Genomic DNA, 23,217 nt, shown 5'->3' on the forward strand with positions numbered 1-23,217 from the left:
CCCAGCCTAAGGTCCTGATAGCGGCGTAAAGCGAGCGGACGCGGCTTATACGACGAATAAAAAAACCCCCAAACAAACAAAAAAAGCAAAACAAAAACAAAAGAAGGGAGGGCCCAGCCAGCATCAACGCAGCTCTGCAGCTTCCGCAATCGCCTCTGCCCAAGCTTCCTCGCCTCTGCCCACCTGCCAGAGCCGCCCCCCATCGCGCAGCACCCGCACGCCAATGGCTGCGATTGGCCCCGCCTCCTCGCAGCCCCTTTTATTGATACTGGGGCTTCTCTGCAGAGGCTTTTGGGATTTGTAGTTCCTGGCTGGATATTCCCCAGCATCCCTTGCGAGCATTTCCGGTAGCGGCGCGGCTTTCGGTACCGGAGTTCACCGGGCGGGCAGGTGAGGAGTGGGGCGGGCGGGGCTGGAGCCGTTCCCTGGGGCTTTGGGCGGGCTGCTTTGGATGTAGCTGCCTATAGGGCCGTCCTCGGGCGGTTGCCATGCTCTGTGGGCCCGTGGTCTGGTTGTTGAGGTCAACAGGCCCTGCGTTCGCGCTGCTGGGGTGCTCTGGCCTGCCCCACCGTGAGAATGAGACCGAATTCCTTGGATAACCAAGCCCCGGAGGCTGCAGTGTCTTGGAGTGCTGTGTGCTGCCTGGCATAGCACCTCTCTTGGGGTTTGAGCTATGTAATGTGGCTGTTTTCTGCTTTTTGCTTTGTCTTTTTGGGGGTATCTTATGTACTTCGATGTACTACGTAGCTGATCCTCTTATGCAGAGGAAGTGCGTGTTGTGCTACAGCTATTAATGTGCCTGGGGTTTGTGTTAAACATAGGGCACGGTTTGATTCCAAAAAATTCACAGAATGATTTGGGTTGGAAGAGACCTTAAAGCCCATCCAGTTCCACCCCCTGCAGTGGGCTGGGACATGTACCCCAAGGGTGATCAAAGCCACTTCCAACTTGGCTTTGAACATCTCCAGGGATGTGGCAGCCACTGATTCTCTGGGCAGCCTGGGCCAAGGCTTCCCCACCCTCGTAAGAAAGTACTTCTTCCCAATATCTCATCTCAATCTCCTGTCTTTCTGCTAAAAACCATTCCCCCACCATCCTATCCCTGCATTTCTTGATAAAAAGCCCCTCCCCGGTTTTCCTGTAGGCATATATAGGATTGGACCTAGCTGTTGTGGATCCTCAGCTGGAGCTTTTGCTGTAGGAATGCTTGTTCTTCCCCACACCACAATATCCTAGGAAGCCTGGTGTATTTCCCACAGCTGTAATGTGGGTGCTGGTCTCTGGTCAGGCAGCAGTCACACACAAATAAGATGTGCTGGTTCTGGAAGCGCTTGTTGGGCCTGAGCAGTTGGTAACAGCTCTTTGCACCTATAAAAGGATGTAGTAAGGCTTCTTCTAGTAGGTTGTTGCTTAATTTAGTGGAGACAGAACTAAGTGAGAGGCAGAGGTGAAGTGTGTTATCAGCCTGATGGGCTGGTTGGAAACTTGAGTAACCTTTGTGTTTGTCCTGTCTTGGGTGTCTTGTGTCTTTTGGGACAGAAGGACCCATGCAGATTTAGTCTGTGCCTGCGGAAAAGGATGTGTGAGAGAGAATTTGGCAGAGCTAGTAGAGTTTAGTGGTGCTTGATGACTGGTGATTAATGAGCAGTGTTGAATTTGTTCTGGGCTGGCGACTGGTTTCCTCAGTCTCTTCTCAAATCACCTCCTGTTTATTTGAGTATGGTTCTTCCACCTCTCTTTTGTCTGCTGCTGCTTGTTCCTTAGGCTGTTTCTCCAACTGAAATACTAAGCTCCTTTTGCTGCAAATTCTCTTGTAAATTTTTATAGCATATTTCTTTTTTTTCCCCATCTTCTGGTTTCTCATCTGCACAGACAGACAACTCTCTGAACCCAGGACAACGTTCTGTTTGCTGCCTGCTCCAGGTCCCAGCGCAGCAGAGCTCTGATCTGGAGAATTAGGTTTCATACGCCAATGCCTGGCTCTTTAATACTAACAGACTCATATGACTGAGGAAGGTCTCAAATGATGGTCAATCTAATTGACCTGAGAACAGCCTGTAAGTGTTCAGGAGGGCTTATCTGTAGCAACTCTGCTGGTATTCCGTCCCTATACTGTTGCGTTTGCTTTTACCAGGACTTTTATGGTGTTTAGCTAAAATCTCCCATGCTGTAACTGAAGCCGGTTGTGTCTGCGTTTATTCACCATGGCTGCAAGGAACAGGGCATTTCTGTCCTCCTCTCAGCAGCCACCATCGATGTATTTGAAAGCTGCTATCACATGTCCCCTCCAGGCATCTACTCTTCAGTCCAGGCAACCCTGATTTCATTTCACCCCGTCTTTCCATTTTACTCCTTACAGCTCTGATCACTTTTACTGTTCTCTGGATTCTGCTCAGTTGTCCTCTGTGTTTTCTCCAGTGTGTGCACAGCTGACATCGTGCTCTGGTTTACGCAGGGCTGAGAGCTCTGGTTAAATAAAGATGTAGGCAGTTAGAGCACAGCAGACATGCTAAGGATAAAGTTGAGAGTCTGAATGTTCTGGAGTCAAGCATAACCTTCCTGCCATGTCAATGTTGCTCTGTTGGCTGTGGATCAGCTTGCCAGGGTTGTGTTTGTAGCTGGAACCTGATGTGGGGCACAGGCTAAACATCTGTGGGTTTGTCATTAACATGTCCAAATAACAACGGGGTCCGCAGACAGAGCGGTGAGCTCCTCTTCTATCTGAATGTGCTTCTGCAAACTGTCCTGGATCGATCTTCCTTCAGCTGCAAACCCTTCTGCCTTCTAGGGGCAGCTTTAATCTGTCCTAGTGAGAAACACTCCTATATTTTTCTCTTATGATCCACTTAAATCCACTTACAGCTACTTGTGTTCTGACTGAGAGGTATTCAGGTCTTTAATTTGTGTTCAGCCCTGCATATTCTTGTTGGAGGCATCCGAGTAATAGTGTTACACAAATTGCTGCTTTTAGGTAAAATGGGTACTTTTGCAGATATCATGAGAAGGGAATCGCTTATTACTGCCACACACTGTAGAGGTGGAATGAGTGCTGCTTTTATAGTCTTAAATGGAAGGAGAGGGAGGGGAAGTGAGGTGTGAAAGAGAAGTTCCAGATAGGGAGTACTGCATGCAGTTCTGGAATCCCTAACACAAGAAGGATATGGAACTGTTGGAATGGGTCCAGAGGAGGCCACAGGGATCATGTGAGGATTGGAGCACCTCTGCTATGAGGACAGGCTGAGAGAGTTGGAGTTGTTCAGCTAGGAGAAGAAAAGGCTTTGGGGTGATCTTGGAGCAGCCTCCAGTACTGAAAGGGGCTCCAGCAAAGCTGGGAAGGGACTTTTTACAAGGGCCTGGAGTTATAGGACAAGGGGGAATGGCTTTAAATTGCAAGGGGGAAGATTTAGATTAGACATTAGGGGGGAATTCTTCTTGATGAGGGTGGGGAAGCCCTGGCCAAGGTTGCCCAGGGAAGTGGGGGCTGCCCCATCCCTGGAGGTGTTCTAGGCCAGGGTGGATGGGGCTTGGAGCCCCCGATCCGGTGGGAGGTGTCCCTGCCCATAGCAGGGAATAGAACTGGATGGGCTTTTAGGTCCCTTCCAACCCAAATCATTCCATGATTCAGTGAAGAGGTAGGAGTTGTAGGTGTTCTGTTTTTATTCTAAGAAATGGGGCTGGTGCTTGCCAGACGAAGACTCGCAGTTGTTTAGAAAATATAAGTACAGGTTTGAAATGTTATGGCTGAGGCAATCTAAAGAGCAGTTACTGCTGAAAAGGGTGTTTCTCTTCCCTTCTAATCTTCACTGATGCCAAATTTGACATTTGCTTGGCCCTGGAATAATTAAATCTGAGGAATTAAACTGAGAGGAAATGATCAGGAAAAAGAAAGCATGCTTTATAATACAGTGCCTCATGGGACCAGGCAAACCCCAGAGGTGCTGCACAGAGGGCAGTGAGACTTCAGGGAGGGGACAGTACTTCCCGTTGGATTGGCTTGGATGTAGCCTGAAAGAAGACCTCAGGTGATGTGGCTGTATTGAATGGTGTTTTATGGAGTGCCAAACAAGAACACTCTCCCACAAGTGGTTAAAATGATTAATATGCAATTGCTCCTTGAGGCTAGGGGTGGCAAATAAACCTTTCAGACAGTCATGGAACTGTGCTAGCTTCGTAATTAAGTTCTGTCTGAAGGATGGTGGCCATGCTCAGATAATGCATGGGCAGGTGTGTTGCTGTTCAAAGGGATTCAGCAATTTCCAGGTTTCAGAGATGGGACTGGGCTGCTTCTGAAGCGCTCAAACAATAGAGGATAGAAACAAGCTACTTGCAACCTGATGACATAATGAAGTGAGTGCCCTGTTCAGGTGGTATTAACTACTGAGAGCAGTGGGGAGTTGTCAGTATTAATGACCATGTGTTTATTTAAGCAGGGCTATCCTGTGATATAAGACAGGTGGAGAAAGATGAGGAATGTGATACATGAATTCTTAATTCTCTCTCTGAATTATAAAACATGCAGACCAAGAATTACATAATTTTGTCTAACACTAAACATGCCATCAGCGCTTAAATAGGCATTTAATCTCCTCTTGTGGAGGGTATCCAAAGTTGCCTTAGGCATACTTTGATTAGAAGGGGAGGAAATTAAGCCAGTGCTTTGGAAGTCTTGAAATGAGATCTGAAAGATGGTTTTTAACACTATTGGCTGTTATTTTTCCAGCGTATTCAAATCCCCAAGTCCACTGCAGGGAAGGAAGAGCTGCCAGCAAAAACTCCTCAGCAAGTTGTACTGCTTCAGGCAAAGGAGCTGATCAAAGAAGAGGTAGGAATTTAAAACACTACCTACCCCTTCCAAGCCCATGGCACCTTGGAGCTGCAGCGCCTGCAGGTGAGGCCATGCTCTGTAGGGTCAGCAGCTGGCACCTTTGCTTTGGTTACCCAGGACAGGATGTCAGAGCTGAGCGATGAAGCCAGTGAGTCGGAGCTGCTGAGCTGCAGCCTTTCCATGTGGCATGGGGTCAGCCAGATGATCTGTCGGGAAGAGCTGGATGTTCCCCTGGACTTGCACACAGCCTCCTCTGTCGGGCAGTATGAAGTGGTGCAGGAGTGCATTCAGCGGTAAGAGGGCAGGGGAGGGTGTGGGGTTGGCTGCTGGCTGCTAGTTCTGATTTGTCACTGGCTGCTGTACAGGTTGGTCTAAAACTGCAGTGGGGCAGAGCACTGGAACTCCACAAGTGTTCTTAAGCGAAAGTTTCAAGGGAAAAGTTGTGTAAATACCTAGTGGTTTGGTGGAAGTTGTTTTCTCGCTGATTCCCATGCAGGTTTCAGTGCTAAAATTCTTTTCAGCCTTTCATAGAATTGTTTGGCTAGAAAAGACCTTTGGGATCATGGAGTCCAATCATCTCTGTCCACTACTGAACCAGATCCCTGAGCACCTCCAGGGCTGGGGTCTCCACCACTGCTCTGTGCAGCCTCTGCCAGTACCCAAGAACCCTTTCAGTAAAGAATTTTTTTTCCTAATCTCCAATTTAAACCTCCACTGGCACAACTTGAGGCTGTTTTCTCTCATCCCATCCCTTGTTACTTGGAAGAAGAGCCCAGTACCCGCTTCACTCCAGCCTCCTTTCCAGGAGCTGCAGAGAGCAATTAGCTCTTCTAGGCTAAACAGCCCCAGGTCCCTCAACCACCTCTCATAAGGCTTGTTCTCCAGCCCTCTCACCAGTTTCATTGCCCTTCTGTGGGTGTGTTTTAGCCCCTCATAGCCCTTCTTTTACTGAGGAGCCCAAAACTGACCCCACGGTTTGAGGTGCAATACAGTTTGAGGTGTGCTTCCAATACAGTGATGGTAGCAGGAAGCTGCAGGAATCCTCTGTGACCTGTAGGTCCAGGAACTGTTGTTCAGCTGAATTCTTTTCTCCGTTGTTCAGGGGAGATCTGGATTTAAACAAGAGGAATTGTGGTGGCTGGACTCCACTGATGTATGCCTCCTACATTGGCCATGACACCATTGTGCACCTGCTGCTGGAAGCAGGAGTGAACGTGAACATCCCAACACCAGAGGGACAGACACCGCTCATGCTGGCCTCCAGCTGTGGAAATGAAAGTGTTGCTTACTTTCTTCTACAGGTGTGTGTACCAGAATATGTAAGTAAAGTCACACCATGTGGTATAAGTTCTCCACCAGCTGCAATTGAAGCATGCAATTTATGTTCTGCTGTGAGTTCAGCTTCCTCACGGGGGTCTAAACTCTCTTGGTATCACAGCACAGAGGGGCAGTGGCTGAGACCCAGCAGAGGGGCTGCAGTAAAGAACATTCTCTGTTCTCTTGAAGCAAGGTGCAGAGCTGGAGATGAAGGACATCCATGGCTGGACCGCCTTGTTTCACTGTACCAGTGCTGGACATCAGCAGATGGTCAAGTTCTTGCTGGACAATGGGGCAAATGCCAACTGCAAGTAAGGAGGAGTCTGTTTTGTTTCTCAAGAGATACCTGATTTCGGGTATGAAAGCAGCTGTTGGCATAGGACTATAGTCACAGACAGGGAAAAGATGCCTGTTTTGCTTTCCTTTCCTCCTGTCCCCTAGGTAGTTTGGCACACTACTAGCTAATACAAGGACAGGTGACCTGCAAACCAAATAGCAAGGCCTGCCTGTATTGTCACTGTTTATTTAACTAAGATCGAGAGAAATTAGATTTACTTCTTGTTTAATTATGGGCTAAAGCCTGAAAGCAAGCAGGTGCAATGCTTTCTGAACTCCAGTGCACTCTGTGAGTCTTTCTATTGAATTTTCTGTGTACTTGGAGTTCTGTTTGGGTATTTTCAAGTGTGTAGAGCATTCCAGTGCATGGGGAACTGCCTGTACATTTATGTATATTGAATTGCCTGAGATCAATGAGAGGTTCTTGCATTGTTAGCTCCTGCGAAATGAATTTTGCTCCTGAAAGGCAGATCTGCAACTGGAAGAGTAATTTGCTGTTCAGCCAGCAGAGTAAGAGTTCCTGAATCTCCCTTGGGAGTTCTGTGGAGATAGAGCAGAGTGAGGCAGAACAGCCAATACCCAGTGCAGTTTGTGATCAGCTGAGGGTACAGGCATGCTGTTAGGGTATGGTGAAGATTGCAGTGTGTGTGTTTCAGCTGTGATTATTCTGATCCATGTTTGTTTTCTTCCTAGGGAGCCTGTGTATGGATATACGCCTCTGATGGAAGCAGCTGCTTCTGGCCATGAGATAATTGTTCAGTACCTTCTCAATCATGTAAGTGTCTAGGCAGTTCTCTGTAAAGCTGAAAGTCTGGGGCTTCAGCCCTCAGAGGAAGAACCACATGTTTGATGTTAGGCTTTTTGCAGTGTTATTTTTGATCCTTGATGACAGTCACTTCTGATCTGATGTCCCAGACTTCCACAACTGTTCTGAAGTGATTCTGCTTTCTAGAGGCTGATACTCTGACCATGCATGGGCCTTGCAGTTTAACTGTCCAGATCTAGCTGAATGACTGAATTGGAAAACAGTTAATACAGTGATCTCTGTTTACAGGCTTGTGTGTCTGGGCTAGTGGGCATTTTCTGCCACCAGGCTTATGCGCATGCCTGTCTCTTAACCCCAATTCCTTTTTAATACTCAGTGTAACAGGTCCAGCTTACTTCCAGAAGGAGGCAGCAATGCAAAACGCTTTTCAGATAAAACAAGCTAGTTCCCTGTGGCAATGCACAAGAGCCACATACCAGGGCTGCTTGGCATTCAGAGATCAGAGGGACTGTGGATAACAGGAAAGGCAATAAGGGAGTAGTGGAGCTTGAACTGTCAATCAAAGGTCAGCCCGTATTTCTGATGGATCTGGAGAATTCAAGACAGTTCTTTGGCTCTCTGCATTGTTTTTTTGTGTATAGGGCCCTGTACTATGTGCATATGTTTTTGCAGGGAGTAAAGGCAGATGTCAGAGATAACACTGGAGCCACAGCACGGACACTAGCCATGAAGTACGGGCATACGAAGATTGTGGGGCTAATAGATTTGCATGCAGCCCCAGTTCCCAAGGTCTTCTGCAGGGGTCCAGGTAATGGGTGGTTTAGCTTCTTTATTATCAGATAAAACCTGAAGAGTGGTGCTTGGTATTTTGAAAGTATGTTACTAAGAGTAGTACTTGGCTGGTCTGTCTTGGAAATTCCATCACTTCTGAGGATGGAAGAGGCATAGATCCAGCACCTGGAAAGGGATATGAACAGGCTGGACCACTGGGCTGAGACCAATGGCATGAGGTTTAACAAGGCCAAATGCCGGGTCCTGCACTTGGGGCACAACAACCCTGAGCAGCTACAGACTAGGAGAAGTCTGGCTGGAAAGCTGCCTGGAGGAGAAGGACCTGGGGTTGTTGGTGACAGCAGTGACTGAACATGAGCCAGCAGTGACTGAACATGAGCCAGCAGTGACCCAGGTGGCCAAGAAGGCCAATGGCATCTTGTCTTGGATCAGAAATGGCGCGGCCAGCAGGTCCAGGGAGGTTATTCTCCCTCTCTACTTGGCACTGGTGAGACTGCTCCTCGAATCCTGTGTTCAGTTGTGGGCCCCTCACCACAAGAGGGTTGTTGAGGCTCTGGAGCGAGTCCAGAGAAAAGCAATGAAGCTGGTGAAGAGGCTGGAGAACAGGCCTTAGGAGGAGTGGCTGAGAGAGCTGGGGTTGTTTAGCCTGGAGAAGAGGAGGCTGAGGGGACACCTCATTGCTCTCTGTAACTAGCTGAAAGGAGGTTGTGGAGAGGAGGGAGCTGGGCTCTTCTCCTAAGTGACAGGGGACAGGACAAGAGGGAATGGCCTCAAGCTCTGCCAGGGGAGATTTACGCCGGACATTAGGAAAAAATTTTTCCCAGAAAGCGTCATGGGGCCCTGGCAGAGGCTGCCCAGGGAGGGGTTTGAGTCACCTTCCCTGGAGGTGTTTAAAGGACGGGTGGACGAGGTGCTGAGGGGCATGGTTTAGTGATTGATAGAAATGGTTGGACTCGATGATCCTTTGGGTCTTTTCCAACCTGGTGAGTCTATGATTCTCTGACCTTTTTGTCTGCTGGCTCTTTTTTGAAATAGTTAAACTGTTTCACCCTCCCTCTTTAACATTTCCCTTTTTCGCCCCTACATTTACCGGGTCAGTAGCAAACAAAGCAGATAAATGAGTTACTGTGCTGCTAACAGTCTTTGTTCGAACTACAGGAAAATATGAAGAGCTGAGTTCCTCAGATGAATCATGTTCCGCTCCCCAGCGACAGAGACCTGTGCGTAGGACCAAAGGTCCCAGCATCCATGATGGGCCCCAGGCTTTGGCAAAGATAACAGCAGTTGGAATCGGAGGAAAGAAGCAGTCTCACTATGGTGAGAATAGTTAAAAGCCAGATGGAGAGTACTTTGAAGTCTCTCACATGCTTTGCAGCAGTTTCTGTACCAGCAATTTTTTTCCTTTTTATTTGGTATTTGTGTGTGGCTTGTTCAGAAACAAAGATAGCAAGCACTGTCATACAAGCCTATCCAGTCTCTGGTTTGAAAAGAAAACCTATTCAACCTTTTGTCAGGGCTGGATATTGATGAGTGGAACAATTCTGTGGAACTGCTCTCGCCTCAGTTACTGTTCCCCTGACTCTTGAACAGTCCAGCTTCCTTTTTTGAGGTAGGCCAGAAGTCTGAGAACCTTCCTCAAGCTGATGACGGGGGAAGAAATTATCATTGACTGTGAAAATGAACTTGCTATTCCTAGACTTGTCAATTTCGTTTTCCTTGATGCTTAAAGTACTACTGAAAATAAGATTACAAAACCTTTACAATAGGCCAAGAGAAAGATTGTCCTAATTCAGACATTGGGCGCTGGGTGCAGTGGTTATGAGTGTCTTAGCCCTAGGTATTTCTCAGGCTCATTGCCTGGTTTTCATGAAGAGCCAAGAATGTGGATTAAAAAGCATGTTCAAAGTTCTGTTCATTCTCTTTATACAGATGCATCTGTTCCACAGGCAGTGGCTGTATTGAAATGACACTGTCAGCTTCTGAAACGTTAGTGGAATGCTGCTTGTGTTTTCAAATGGTTGCAGAGGGGTTGGTTTTAACATGGTTTGCTTGACTAGGGGTGGGACAGAGCTGTCACCTTACTCTCCCAAGCAGTTGTTTTTACCCTTCAGTAATTTGGCTCTGAAGAGGAGAGGGAATGCTGAAAGCTGCTGTTTGAGGTGCATCTTTGCTATGGGGCTATTTCCTCTGACTTTTCTTCATTGCAACCACCTAAATCAAGTACTGCTGGGGGAGGTGTGAGGAAGGCTGGAGGCATATGCATTCCTCACTTTGTCTGCGTGTTTTTGAAAATGGAATCTTTTGGTTGAGAAAAGTTGCTTTAATTATTTTCAAATCCCAGAGTGGTTGCTTTTCCTGCGGGAGCCTCCCTGCTGACCTCATCCTAATCTTTTTTGGTTCTCCCTTCCTCTTGCACACAGAGCAGGTCCCTCCTCAGGGCTATGTTACCTTTAATGATGACGGCAGCTGCGAAGCAGGTGATATCCGGAACCGGGATGTTACCTCTCCAATTAATGAGCAGGATGTGGAGAGCAGCAGCAGCAGGGGTAAGTCACTGTCTCAGAAAACCTTCTGGCTTGCAGTGTGCTTCTGGATGTCAGACCAACCCCTTAATGTGCATGTTCCTTTCCCACTAAGGTGGGTTGGAGTATCTCTCATGAGGAAAGGCTGAGGGTCTTGACAAGATGACTTCCAGTGGTCCCTTCCAACATCAACGTTCTGTGAAGCAGCATAAAGGAAGGATCTGTTCGGTTCCTAAATTGATAAAGGATGGTGTGCTCTTCTTTCCCTCTGGGATCAAGGAAAGACCTTTCTTAAACTTAAGTAATGGGAATGCAGGCTTAGTAATAATCCGCTTTCCCGCTAGAATACCAAGAGCCTTGCAGAAGCATAAACAACTGGCCTTGTTGCTCTCTGTGGTATTAAGGTGCCTTGGAGAAAGGCTGGTGCCTGGGACCAAGACAGGTGATACTGCTGTCTCAGAATCTTGTCAGAGTGCTTCACACAAACCTTTACTCTGGATTTCTCCTTCTTTTACACCTCTCAGCCAGTTTAGCTGATAGTTGTGTAGCAAAAACAGTACTGAGTGTAAGAAAGCTTGAGGTTTTTTCCTGCTCTTTTCCAGAGGATAACATTTGCTTCACCAACAACTTGGCGACTATCAGGAGCAGCAGCAGCAGCAGTGAATGCTTAACAAAAGCCCTGGGCGTCAGCAGTGAAGGCTCCTTGGAAAGCAACGAGGTGAGGCTTTTGATTTTCCATTCTCTGCCTTCAGCTTGGCCAGTGCTGTCTCCCTCCCCAGCCTGCTATGGCTCTGCCTCCACAGGCAGCTGTACCCGGGGTGGGGGGCTGACAGAAGGGGGTGTTACAGGGACAGGAAAACCAGTTTCCATAATTGAAGGTTATGGATTGTTTTATCTCTGGCTGGTAGCCAGCTCTTAGGATGCATTCACTCTAGAACAGGTCATCGATTGCTAGTTTTTAAGTTCTCTCCAGCTTTTGAACTCCTTGCAGGCTTCTGAGCTAGATGGTAGTTGAGAAAGTGGGTCTGGAGATGGGTCAGTCCCTGAGCTTGGCAGGCCAGCAGGCAGTGTAGTAACGTTCAGAGAAGTGCGGCAGTGCTGCTGGATTGGCCCTTCTGAATTGCAAAAACGGGAGAAGGTTGCAGGTTACTCAGTCACTGCTTGCATGGTTTGAGACAGCTCTGGGGTGATTGTACAGAAGGATGATAGAGCTCAAATGTGAGCAAAACTCCTGCCTTGAGGAGTTTCTCACAGGTGGAATCTAAGTGCATTGGATTGGTTCAGCAGAGGATTCACTGTTGCACATTTCTCTGGCTTGTGCTTCCTAGGCTGGGATCGCAAGAGCTTGATACTATTTCAGACACAGTACCAAGCTTGGGAGTGACTTAACTGAGCCCTTCCTAATGAGAGCTTCATTAGTCTTCGTTGCTGGAGCCTGTGGGCCACTGCAAGGATTTAGAGCTTGGGACATGGAGTCTTGTATTTATTAGCTGTAGTGGTACTGGCATCTTTGCATGATCATCCTTAACCTTCACACTTTGTATGGTTCTTTCCTTTCTCTTTCAGGATTCTGACCATGCAAACAGCTCTCCTAGTCGGAAACAAGCCAAGAGCTTTAAGGTCAAGAACCGCTACAGTGACGGTGATGGCCAGTGGAGCCACTGCCCAGCAAAAGCTGGGGGCTCTGCACAGCCCCTGATCCTTCCTGAGTCCCCTGCCTACACAGGGCCCCAGGTAACAGCGCACAAACACTTGTCTCTGAAGCCACACAGACCATTATGCTGTATCAAGCATGCCAAGTTTTTCAGGCATGCTGCTTTCTTAGCCTTCTTAGATGAAAGGGAAATTGTCACCAAACTACGTTTTGATTCCAGTCCTCTGCTCCAACTTAAATGCTTGTGTAACAGCAATTTCTTTTTCTTATTGTTTGCTAAGGTGTTGCTGTTTCTTGAAGGGGTGTTCTGGGCCCTCAAACCTACGGCTGTGCTACCAGACATGTCTGTGGTGGGGGGTAGGGTAAAAGTTAGAGTGTCTGTCTTCTCTGCAGTTGTTACAAGAGGGAATGGCTGCAGCACACAGGCCAGTCGTGTTGTGTTGTGACTACTAAACTGATCGCCTTCTGTGACAAAGTGTTTCGACTACTGGATGAGGGAAGGGCTGTGGATGTATCTTCCCAGACTTCAGTAAAGCCTTTGATACAGTTTCTTACAGCATTCTGCCTGAGAAACTGTCAGCCTCTGGCCTGGACAGGCGCACGCTCTCCTGGGTGGAAAACTGGTTGGATGGCCGGGCCCAGAGAGTGGTGGGAAATGGAGTTAACTCCAGCTGGAAGCCAGTTACAAGTGGTATCCGAAGGCTCAGTGCTGAGTCCAGCCCTGTTCAATGTCTTTATTAATGACCTGGATGAAGGCATTGAGTGCATCCTTAGCAAGTTTGCGGATGGGTAGAAGTGTCTAAGTTGGGTAGAAGTGTGGATCTGCTGGAGGGTAGGGATGCTCCAAAGGGATCTGAACAGGCTGGACCACTGGGCTGAGACCAATGGCATGAGGTTTAACAAGGCCAAATGCCGGGTCCTGCACTTGGGGCACAACAACCCTGTGCAGTGCTACAGACTAGGAGAAGTCTGGCTAGAAAGCTGCCTGGGGTTGTTGGTTGACAGCAGCTGAACATGAGCCAGCAGTGTCCCAGGTGGCCAAGAAGGCCAATGGCATCTTGTCTTGTATCAGAAACGGCGTGACCAGCAGGTCCAGGGAGGTTATCCTCCCTCTGTACTTGGCACTGGTGAGACTGCTCCTCGAATACTGTGTTCAGTTCTGGGCCCCTCACCAAAAGAAGGATGTTGAGGCTCTGGAGCAAGTCCAGAGAAAAGCAATGAAGCTGGTGAAGGTGCTGGAGAACAGGCCTTACGAGGAGCGGCTGAGAGAGCCGGGGTTGTTTATCCTGGAGAAGAGGAGGCTGAGGGGAGACCTCATTGCTGAGGGGAGGTTGTAGAGAGGAGGGTGCTGGCCTCTTCTCCCAAGTGACAGGGGACAGGACAAGAGGGAATGGCCTCAAGCTCCACCAGGGGAGATTTAGGCTGGAAATTAGGAAAAAATTTTTCCCAGAAAGGGTCATGGGGCCCTGGCAGAGGCTGCCCAGGGAGGGGCTTGAGTCACCTTCCCTGGAGGTGTTTAAAGGACGGGTGGACGAGGTGCTGAGGGGCATGGTTTAGTGATTGATGGGAATGGTTGGACTCAGTGATCCAATGGGTCTTTTCCAACCTGGTGTTTCTATGATTCTAAGGGCAGTTAATCAAGAGAGATTGTGGCTGCTGCCAGAACCCAGGGAGGTGTAAAATGAGGAGTGAAATGAGGAAGCAGATGTTTATGATGCAGAGGCATGGCAATGTTTTTGTTTGTGAGGGTATGAGTAAGTTTGTTTTGGATGGGCTGCAGGACCTGGCAACCTTCCTTGATCAGATTGGGTGCTTGAAGTATTTGCAAGTGTTTGAGGAGCAAGATGTGGACCTCCGGATCTTCCTGACCCTCACAGAGAGTGATCTGAAGGAAATAGGCATCACGTGAGTGCCTGTAGTTTTTATCTTTCCCCTTACAAACTGTGCACGCAACCTGGTCAGCAAAGTTTAGCTAGTGAATGTTTTTCTGTCCTGGCTGTTGCCCACACAATTTGGTATCTCCTAGTTCTTGGCTGCAACAGGCTCCTGCTTTTGGAGGTGCCTTGAAGGAATTGGGAGACTGCAAAGGTCCTAATGGCAGATCATTGGGCTGTTGGGTATCGGATGGTGCAGTGTTTAGTCCATGACAGTTTGCTGTTCTCCCACCAGTCTGTTTGGACCCAAGAGGAAGATGACTTCTGCCATTGCCCGATGGCACAGCAATGCTCGGCTGCCCTGTGACGCCCTGGAGCTGGCCTATGCGGATCGGCTGGAGGCTGAGATGCAGGAACTGGCCATTCAGCTGCACAAAGTAAGATGTCTGCCATGGGCTGCTCAGTGCTTTATTGCACTGTTATGAGTGATCAGTAGCGTGTTTTCGTCATGTACCTCTAATAGACTGGGCTAAAGGAAAAGAGAGAACTTTCAGTGGACACACTTGGTGTTCAGTAGATCATGTAATGCTGTAAGTGCAGCTTATCCACTCCTTATCTGTGCTCCGTGCTTTTGCATCTTTTTCTCCTCCAGCTGAGAACTAAAAGAAGTGAGTGGGATGAACTGAATCCATACTCTTCTTCGGTAGTGTCACTTTTATGGTGAAGCTGTGCAGCCATTAATGATCAGACTTCTGTGGACTTGGGAAATTTGGCCTACTGAGTGTATTTACAATCAAAAAGGAAGCCGGAATTGTAGCTATAGGGCTGGTCTTGTATTCAGTGTTCAAGCCTTATCCAGCTTCCTTTCCTACAGTGTTGAGTGCCCAAGTCATTAAAACAGGAACTTCAGGGAGGTGTCAGAGCAGGCATGTATGGAGTGGTGTACAGTACTCCCAGCTAAATCCTCTTCTACTCTGCTATAGAGGTGTGAAGAGGTGGAGGTGATGAAGGGCCAGGTGTGCCAGGAGCAGAAACTGCGTGCAGTTGCTGAGAGCTGTTTGATGGAGCGGGATGAGACCTGGAATGTCATCCAGTGCCAACTCAGAGAGGCACAGGCTATCACCAAGGATGCTGGAGTCCTTCTGGATCAGATCAAGTAAGTAATTCCTAGGGAAATATTACTGAGGCTACTGGGAAGCAAGATTTGGACTGTACAGAGATCAGAGGTCATTGGCAGTCTTACAGGTGATGCTTAGGGTAGGGCAGGAGAGCTCACCAGGCATCTGAACCCAATGTGGGTCCTGCCTGGCTTTCTTTAGTGGAAGGCCACAGGGATGTGAACAGATGTGAAGCCTTAATCAAATGCATGAGCTATAAATAGCCTGACTTATCAGAGATGCCGAGTGCTCCTGTTTCAAGTAGAAGGCACTCAGCTGCTTTGGAACCGAAAGGTTCAGTGCTTTGTTTGTGCTTACTTGGGTCCTAGTGACCAGGGTATAACTTGGTGATTGTGTGAATGCAGGAAAGTTTATAACTTGCAGTTTCCTGCCCTGGCTTGTGAAGAACTGACCTAGCAGGAAAACCTGCCGTGTTCATCCACATCACTGCCTTTGAGTTCTGTCTTGCCCTTCCTCCTAATATATCCTTTGTCTTTGTGGTGCTTTTCTCCCTATCCCAGTTGCACTCCCAACCTGTCATGGACACTGTTCCGTCTCCTAATAGAACAAAGGTGTCCTTGAAGGTGGCATTAATCCTACTGCTATAGTTTTTGGCCCAGCAGGGAATAGGACCTAATCTCTTCTGAGTCAAGGTGAATTGGGATTGGCTTCTGCAGGGACAACTGAGGAGGAGTCACAGGGGCAAAGCACTTGACATTTTACCCCAGCTGAGGTTGCTGGGTAGAAGGGCCCTGCCATGCTCTGAGGATATGCTGTTTGAACTTCGCTTGCCTCTCTTGCTTTAACAGGATGCCTGTCCTGACATACTTATGTTGGCCCTTTAGAAACCTAGGATCGGGCTTGATTCCCATATAAACCAAATGCAGCCCCTGGCTTGGGCTTTCTCCTGCTCACCCTGCCCCATACTTCTCCTCTCCCTCCGCAGCTCCTCTGTGGACAAGGGCAGAGATTGCTGTGGAGATGGGGCAGTGGAGAGTGCCTCGAGCTTTGTCTGGAGCACATCTTCCTCTTCCTGGGAAGGAACAAAGAGCAGTTTGTAACCCAGGGCATTAGATGCAGTCCCTCGGCACCCTAAGCAGGTACTTCAGGACGTAGGAATGCACAGGCAGGTGTGTTGTTCCAAGAAGTGTCCCTGTGTGATTGTGATGATCTTTGTCTTGTTTGGCAGATCCTGTCAAGCAGAGCTGTCCTCCCGGCTAACCGAAGAGCAGGCAGTTGACAGAACACTAGACACAAAGGTGCAGCTGGGAACTGGTGAGAGCAGGCGGCCTGGTGAGCGTCTGGGTGAGGAAGAGCTTCTCAGATTATGCACATGGGGGCAGGGGGAAAACAGCAGGAGACCCCAGAGCGAGCCACGTGCTCGTCTTGCTTTGCTAAAATGGTGAGGTTGGAAGTGATTTGGAACAGATGAGTGGCTGAACTCATCAATTTGATGTAAAAACTCTTGCTCAGAGGAAAGTATTTCAAACACCTAGGGTGTCTAGACTTCAACTGCTGCAGAGTTTCAAAGCAACTTTTGATTCTTAGCAAGTGGGAAGCTCTGGAGTCTGACAGGTGTTTGGGGCTAAAAATGCAAAGCTGTAGCGCAGATGCCCAGAGGCACCCTGACTTCATGGGCCTGTGGCTTCTTCTTGGTGTGCAGCAGCACATGGGCACTTGGGTGTGTTACCCTCTACACTAGAGCAGGGTCTGAACCAGAAGCCCTGGTTGATTACCTGACCCAGTCTGGAGAATTGCACTGTTCAGGCCCTGCACTGACCTGTGTACGTGGCTGGGCAGGCTTGGCCCACCAGCTCCTCATCACAAGGAGCTGGCAAGTGATCCTGCTGCTGTGATGTTTCCAGAGAGGTGCTCTTTACTTGTGCTTTAAAAGTGACACAAGTAGAGACCCTGTTGACTTCTGTCCTCTACATTTCATCTCTTTGAGATTGTTCTAATATATGATCCAGCCAGCATTAAAAATAAACGTATATTCTTAAGTGGTAGAATTCCCAGAAAAAAACCTCAGTTTGTCACAGGCAGTTCCAGCTCTCATCCCATGTGACTCAGAACCCCTAAACCAAGCTGCTCTGTACGTGGATGCTTCACAAGGACCCCAACTCTTGTCTCTGCTGCATTGCAGAAAGTGTGCAGACTGAAATGTGTTTCCTCTTTCTTGCAGTGCTGGAGGGATGGCCACTTTCCTTGAAGTCTCTGAGCTTGCCTGAACTGTCGGTGGTCCTGGAGGAATGTGTAGGAGAAATGGGTAAGGTGTAGAAGGGCTTTGGTCATGGGAAGCGACTGTTGTGCTGGAGGGGGCATAGGGCTGAGCAGGCTTTTGATGACGTAGCAGTGGTAGGTTGGAGGGACCTAAAAATCCCCCATCATTCAGGTAATTCTCTAAGCTCTGGAGTTGTCCTTGGCATTTTCCTGTGCTTAATTCAGTTCTAGAATCCCAACATAAGGAGGACATAGAAGTGTTAGAATGGATCCAGAGGCGGCCTAGGAGTTGTGAAGGCTGGAGCCACCTCTGCTATGAGGACAGGCTGAGAGAGTTGGGCTTTGTTCAGCCAGAAGAAGAGAAGGCTGCGGGGAGACCTTAGAGTAGCTTCCAGTACTGAACGGGGCTCCAGGGAAGCTGGGGAGGGACATGTTACAAGGTCCTGGAGTGATTGGACGAGGGGGAGTGGCTTTAAATTGGAAGGGGGAAGATTTAGATTAGACATTAGGAAGAAATTCTTCTTGATGAGGGTGGGGAGGCCCTGGCCCAGGTTGCCCAGAGCACTGGTGGCTGCCCCATCCCTGGAGGTTTTCTAGGCCAGGTTGGATGGAGCTTGGAGTCCCTGATCCAGTGGATCGTGTCCCTGCCCATGAGAGGGTGTGGAACTGAGTGGGCTTTGATGTCCCTTCCAACCCAAACCATTCTGTTATTCCCACAGCAGATCTTGGGTTCTGCCTTGTTCTCTGCTGACAGGCCCAGGCTGAGAGAAGAGGGTATCTGACCCCCGTGCATCTCCTGCTCTCAGTGACCAGAGCTGCTTGTGGAGTTCTCAAAGCCTGTGTCTTGGTCTCCTGATGACAAGAACTTGTCCCAGCAGTCAGAGAGCAGACACACTGCTGTTGTTTGGTCTATGAAGCTGCAGGGTAGAAGGCAGCATGCAGGCAGGAAAACAGTGGCTGTCCTATTGCTAACACCAGTTTTTCCTTATCCTCAGGAAAAGCTCTGCAGACTGTGACTCTAAGCCTCCAAAGGCTCCAAGCCCCAGGGCAGAGCTGGCTCGAGCCGTAGCAAAGTAGGAGGGTGAGTGGGAACTGGTGACTCCTGCAGAGGGCTGTGGCATTGAGGCGGCATCATTCCTTGCGGCAAGTAACAGCCATCTGCTGCTTGTGCCCAGTGCTTGCTCATAGCCTGCGCAGGGGCTGTACTCTGCTCCTTGTGTGTCCTCTGGTTGATCTTTCTCTTTGGAAAATCCTTTAGTCCCCTTGTCTGTCTGTCCCAGAAAGGGTGACTGTCCTCTCTTTCTTGGTGGCTGCAGGAATACTGACGTCGGGTGACTATTCCACCCGGAAGCTGAGTGTGCCTGGGAGAATGAGCGCGAGGGCCGTGCTGGCAGCACCCAGCTCTGCTGAGTCTGCCACAGCAGCTGGCAGATGCGTGGGAGAAGGTCTCGGCTATCAGAGAATGTGCCTTGGAGAACAAGGGACAGCAGAAGAAAACACAGCAGCAGCTCTTTGCGCCCAACTGTTGTTGGGGTTCCCAGGATCGTTGTCATTCATACCAGAAGGTTTGGCTAAGAGGAGAAGCACCGAGCCCCAAACGTTTATCTGCCTTAAGCTTCCTGCAGCCCTAGTCATTTGGGGCTGTATGGTGTTAGAAGGGTGACAGTTACCTACAGCAATCAATTATCCTTTTTCACGTCCTGTCCTCCCCAAGGCCTCTGACACTTGCCCTGGACCCTTGTGTGCTGTGTGGATAGGTAGTTGCTCAGAAGCTGCCCCAGGAAATGTATCTGGGGCGGTAAAGAAGACAGGTTTGTTGTGGATGGGTCAAGTGAGTAGTTTGTAATGTTTGCCTTATTAAGCAGCAGCAAAGCTTGTGCAGCCCTGGTCTCTAGCAGGAATATTTGCCCTGCTGCCATCCCAGATCTGTGCTACAAAACCTCTCCCTCCCACCAGCCCACACTGGTTCAGTTCAACACTTCCCCTCCAGGGGCTGTTTTTGATCATGTTATTCAGTCCCAAAGAACCCATTTTTGTGGTAAATGCTTTATGGTAGGGACTCAGTCTGGTTTGTCATTGCTGAGATCCTGACGCTGACAGTGGTTGGAAGGCAGATGTTGCCCTGGAAGGATGTGAGAGAGAAGAAAGAGCTCAAGACTGTTCTGTCTCCTGTGCCTCTGGCAGGCAGCAGAGTGCCAGGGCAGGGAGAACATGAACTGATCAGTCCCATATGGGCGACAGCAAAAACCAATCACATCCCAGATGTAGGTGCAAAGATGAGGTGCAAAGCTTTGGTTCTCAGCCACTTCCTGACTTTGGTTTTCCAGTCTTTAGTGCTTGGAAACAGTTCTGCTGAGGCATTCCTGTGTTGGTGGTGTGGGTGTTTGCATGGGGCAGACAAAGGGTGTGGGAAGAGACTCCTTCCTGGTGCTTGGAGCTGGATGAGCGGCCACAAGAGCTCTGGTGACGATTGTGTTGATGTAAAATGGTTTCCACTGACTCTGCTCCTCTATTGCTGAGTCCTCTGGGGAAAAAAGAAAAGCAAACAAAACCTGAAGTCTGTGAATGATGGCCTTGATGAGTCTGGAAAAGTTGTCTTCCTTCTACTGGGAAGGAAGAAACTTCCTTCTAATTTTAATTTTTTGGACCTAGATGAGAATTGCCAAAATACAAAACTCCATTCCAGCCCCATCCTTTGAGCTATTCCCCCTGCTTCCTGATCGGCTGCCTGAGAGCACTCGGGTTTCATCTGGTACAGGTGGCATGTTGTTTGTCCCACTGAACTCTGGTATGTCTGTGCTTCTGGGGGACAGGCCTGGGGCTCTGAGGCAGGTACACATGTGAACCTGCCCTGCTCAGATGTGCTTAGCAGCGAGCTCAGCTGTGAGGGGTGCTTTCTACTCGTTAAACCTAACAAGATGCTACTTGTCCATCCTCAGCAGGTGACATGGATGTGTGCAGTGGGCACCGGGTGCCAGGGGGAAAAGGCTGTGGGAGATTCCATGTTGAAGAATTAGTTTTGATGAGGTGGAGCCTATTCTCCTAGGGCAGCATCACCAAAAGCTGCTCAGATATCAAGGCTGTGCTGGAAAGAGTATTTCAGGTTCTGTCTTTCCTTCCCTGTTACTGTACTGCCCTCTCCCATGCCTTGGTATCACTGGCTGCAGTAGGACAGGGCTGTTGGTGGCAGCCTAGACTTGAATTTGAGGCAAGATGTATGTGGGGAAAGGGGAAGGGTTTTCATAGAAGCAGAAAAAAACCTCAAAACCCAGCTGAAAGGGGCTTGGAGTGTCTTGAGAGCAAGGGAAGCAAGTCGGTGCCTTGAGCTGGGTGGGCTGTGCAGGGAAGTGGGTGGCTGGTAGGAGAGACTACACTGACTTGGGACTGGCCTTGTGAGGTCATGGGGTGAAAGAGGGTTTGGGGGGAGGGCAAGTGTACATCCAATAGATTGGAAAGCTTGAGGGGCTGGGGAAAGGTGGGTGAGAGAGGTACTAGTGTGTGTGTGAAGGAAAGGGTGAGTCCTACAGAAGAAGTGCTGCAGGAGCCCAGCTGTAAGGGCTTAAAGGGGTGCTAAGCAGCCCAAGGGGGATGCCAGGGAGAGGATTTTATAGAACAGCGCTTCCGTAAGGAGGCAGTCCCTTAGATGGAGGACTTAAACAGCATTCTGTTGCTGGAAGGAGGGGGCTGGGTGGGCAGCAGGGAGTCTGGTGCTGCCCTAAGGCACACTGTCTGAATAAAATAGCATGTGCTGATTTGGATAAAATAATAAAAACTGAAAACCTGTTTGCATGTGGAGGTTTCTGTGGAGGGAGCTGGGATTGTAGAATCGCAAATAACCTCACTGATTTATTTCAGGACAGTGCTTTCCAGCTGCTTCTTGCATGCTGAGGGGGTCTGGAGGTGCCTCATCAGTGGCTTCCCAGCCCTGCCTGGCTCCTGCTGGAGGTGACACTATTGCAGTCCTGGTGGAGTAGATGCTAGAGCCAGAGCTGTAGAGGAAGAACTTGCAGAGATAGCAAAGTCTGTGCTTGTGGGAGGGCTCAGCTCTTTCCTCCCTGGCTGGGTAATGCCACTTTTGCCCTAAAAGGTCCTAGTTGAATGACAGAAGTTGTCTATACTACTTCAGAAATGAGTTTAGGCTAGGAGTTGTGTGCTGGAATTCTGCTTTAAGGACAGAGGGCTAATCTTGTGCCCAGCTCAGAGACTGGTGTGAGTTGCTGGTGTGACTGTGGTCCTCTAAACCTTCAGCCAATCTGATCCACCACTGAGACAAGAAGACATTGTGCAGCAGTGAACACAAAGCGTTAAATAAAGGAATGCAAGCATCCTTCTGGTCAAAACTAAAGCTTTTGGTATGTTCATACACAAGTCAAGTTGCAGTGGAGTTTGGGCTGGTGTGAGTGGAGCAGTCACTCAGATACCTGCCCCATCAGTCCTGCTGTCTCCTGCGCCGTCCCAACCAGGGGCATATGTAGCCAGGGCTTTTTGTCTCCAAACCCGGTTTTGAAACAGCCAGGAGAGAGCTGGAAACACCTCCTCTTCCATGCTATGATTCAGGGTTTTTGGTGTTGAGAACTGTTAGTTGTCTCTTCTCAGTGCCATTTTAACATGTGGCAGGACTTCAGAGAGGACCTGGAGCCGCAGGGGCCAGTGCTCAGCAAGGAGAGTAACTTGGATCTTGAAGAGGGTTAGTGTTCTGCAGCGGTGTGGCTTCTCACAGCTTGGGCATCACCTACACTGGTGCCAGGCTCCTGGAGCCTGCAGCACACAGCAAAGGAGTCTTCAGCCAGCAATCAGCTCCTGTCCAGGAGAAACTGCCTGCTCCCTTGGTTTGTGGTATCAGTGCTGGCTTGTTGTTTGGGTCACTGTATTTATCACTCTTAAGTGTTTTATTCTGCTGCTTCTAAAGGTTGGAAAAGACACCTAAGCTCCTCCAGTCCAACCATCAGCCCAGCCCCACTCTGCCTGCTAAGTCATGTCCTGAAGTGCCATGGCCACATGTTTTCTGAACCCCTCCAGGGATGGAGACTCCCCCATGGCCCTGGGCAGCCTCTGCCAGGGCTTCACCACTCTGCCAGTGAAGAAAGTTTTCCCAATATCCAATCTAGACCTCACTTACTACACCATGAGGCAGTTTTACTTTCTCATATCCCTTCTTTGTGGGGAGAAGAGACTAGCACCCAACTCGCTCTAACCTCCTTTCTTGTAGTTTTAAAGAGCAGCAATGAGGTCTCCCCTCAGCCTCTTCTCCAGGCTAAACAGAACCCCTTCCCCACCTCTGCTTCCCTCCCTCCTTGTGTAACCCACAATGCAATCCAAAAGAGGGGAACACAGTGCTACCTCAAGCCAGGGGCTCTGGGTGCCTGTTTCTTACCCATGTAACTGCACACTCAAGTGCAAACTGCACCCTCACAGCTGCAGCCCAAGAGCTGTTTTCCTTCCTTGGAGCAGACAGATGCAGCGTGCTCTGCTTGCTAAAAAATAAACATTTATTTACATCTGAGAAGAGAGTTAATGTGCAAAATGGTGTCTCGGGGGTTACATCAATCCAGGAATCCTGTGTGACTCCAGTCTGGATCCTAGCTGCAGCTGAGCCTGGTGCAGCCTCTTTCTGTGCTCAAGGCAAGGCAGCCCTCCTTAAGATGCTGCATCTGTCAGAGGCTCTTCCCTGAGCATGGAAGGGGGCTGGAGACTGAGAACCACCTGAACCTGCTTGCGTGGAGGGGAAGGTAAAAGCTGCTTTCTCCCTCCTCC

General features: G+C 49.1%; 1 protein-coding gene across 2 annotated transcripts; it reads left to right on the forward strand.

The window, feature by feature from the left end:
- The first annotated feature begins 356 nt into the window (after positions 1–356).
- On the forward strand, positions 357–22,934 carry ANKS3 (ankyrin repeat and sterile alpha motif domain containing 3). Of its 2 annotated transcripts, XM_069870144.1 has the most exons (18): positions 357–390; positions 4,721–4,822; positions 4,943–5,118; positions 5,928–6,126; positions 6,332–6,453; positions 7,172–7,253; positions 7,917–8,052; positions 9,195–9,353; positions 10,457–10,582; positions 11,161–11,276; positions 12,125–12,292; positions 13,993–14,117; positions 14,382–14,523; positions 15,070–15,242; positions 16,433–16,548; positions 17,426–17,509; positions 18,459–18,544; positions 18,780–22,933. In XM_069870144.1, exons 3-17 carry the CDS (start codon positions 4,949–4,951, stop codon positions 18,530–18,532), a joined length of 1,992 nt encoding a protein of 663 aa, XP_069726245.1. In that variant the 5' UTR covers positions 357–390; positions 4,721–4,822; positions 4,943–4,948; the 3' UTR covers positions 18,533–18,544; positions 18,780–22,933. The 2 variants fall into 2 exon arrangements, with proteins under 2 accessions (XP_069726245.1, XP_069726244.1); XM_069870143.1 differs by lacking the exons at positions 357–390; positions 4,721–4,822; positions 4,943–5,118 and having other exon boundaries at positions 5,997–6,126; positions 6,336–6,453; positions 18,780–22,934.
- Positions 22,935–23,217: the final 283 nt, after the last annotated feature.

This window comes from Phaenicophaeus curvirostris, chromosome 16, assembly GCF_032191515.1.
Source record: "Phaenicophaeus curvirostris isolate KB17595 chromosome 16, BPBGC_Pcur_1.0, whole genome shotgun sequence".
NCBI classification, from domain to species: Eukaryota; Metazoa; Chordata; class Aves; order Cuculiformes; family Cuculidae; genus Phaenicophaeus; species Phaenicophaeus curvirostris.

Bases quoted from the DNA above. Each gene is read 5' to 3' on its own strand.
- ANKS3 (XM_069870144.1), top strand. From the start codon at position 4,949: ATGTCAGAGCTGAGCGATGAAGCCAGTGAGTCGGAGCTGCTGAGCTGC. The intron at 12,293-13,992 runs GTAACAGCGCAC...GATGGGCTGCAG, and splicing joins CTGCCTACACAGGGCCCCAG to GACCTGGCAACCTTCCTTGA. The intron at 15,243-16,432 runs GTAAGTAATTCC...CTTGTTTGGCAG, and splicing joins GTCCTTCTGGATCAGATCAA to ATCCTGTCAAGCAGAGCTGT.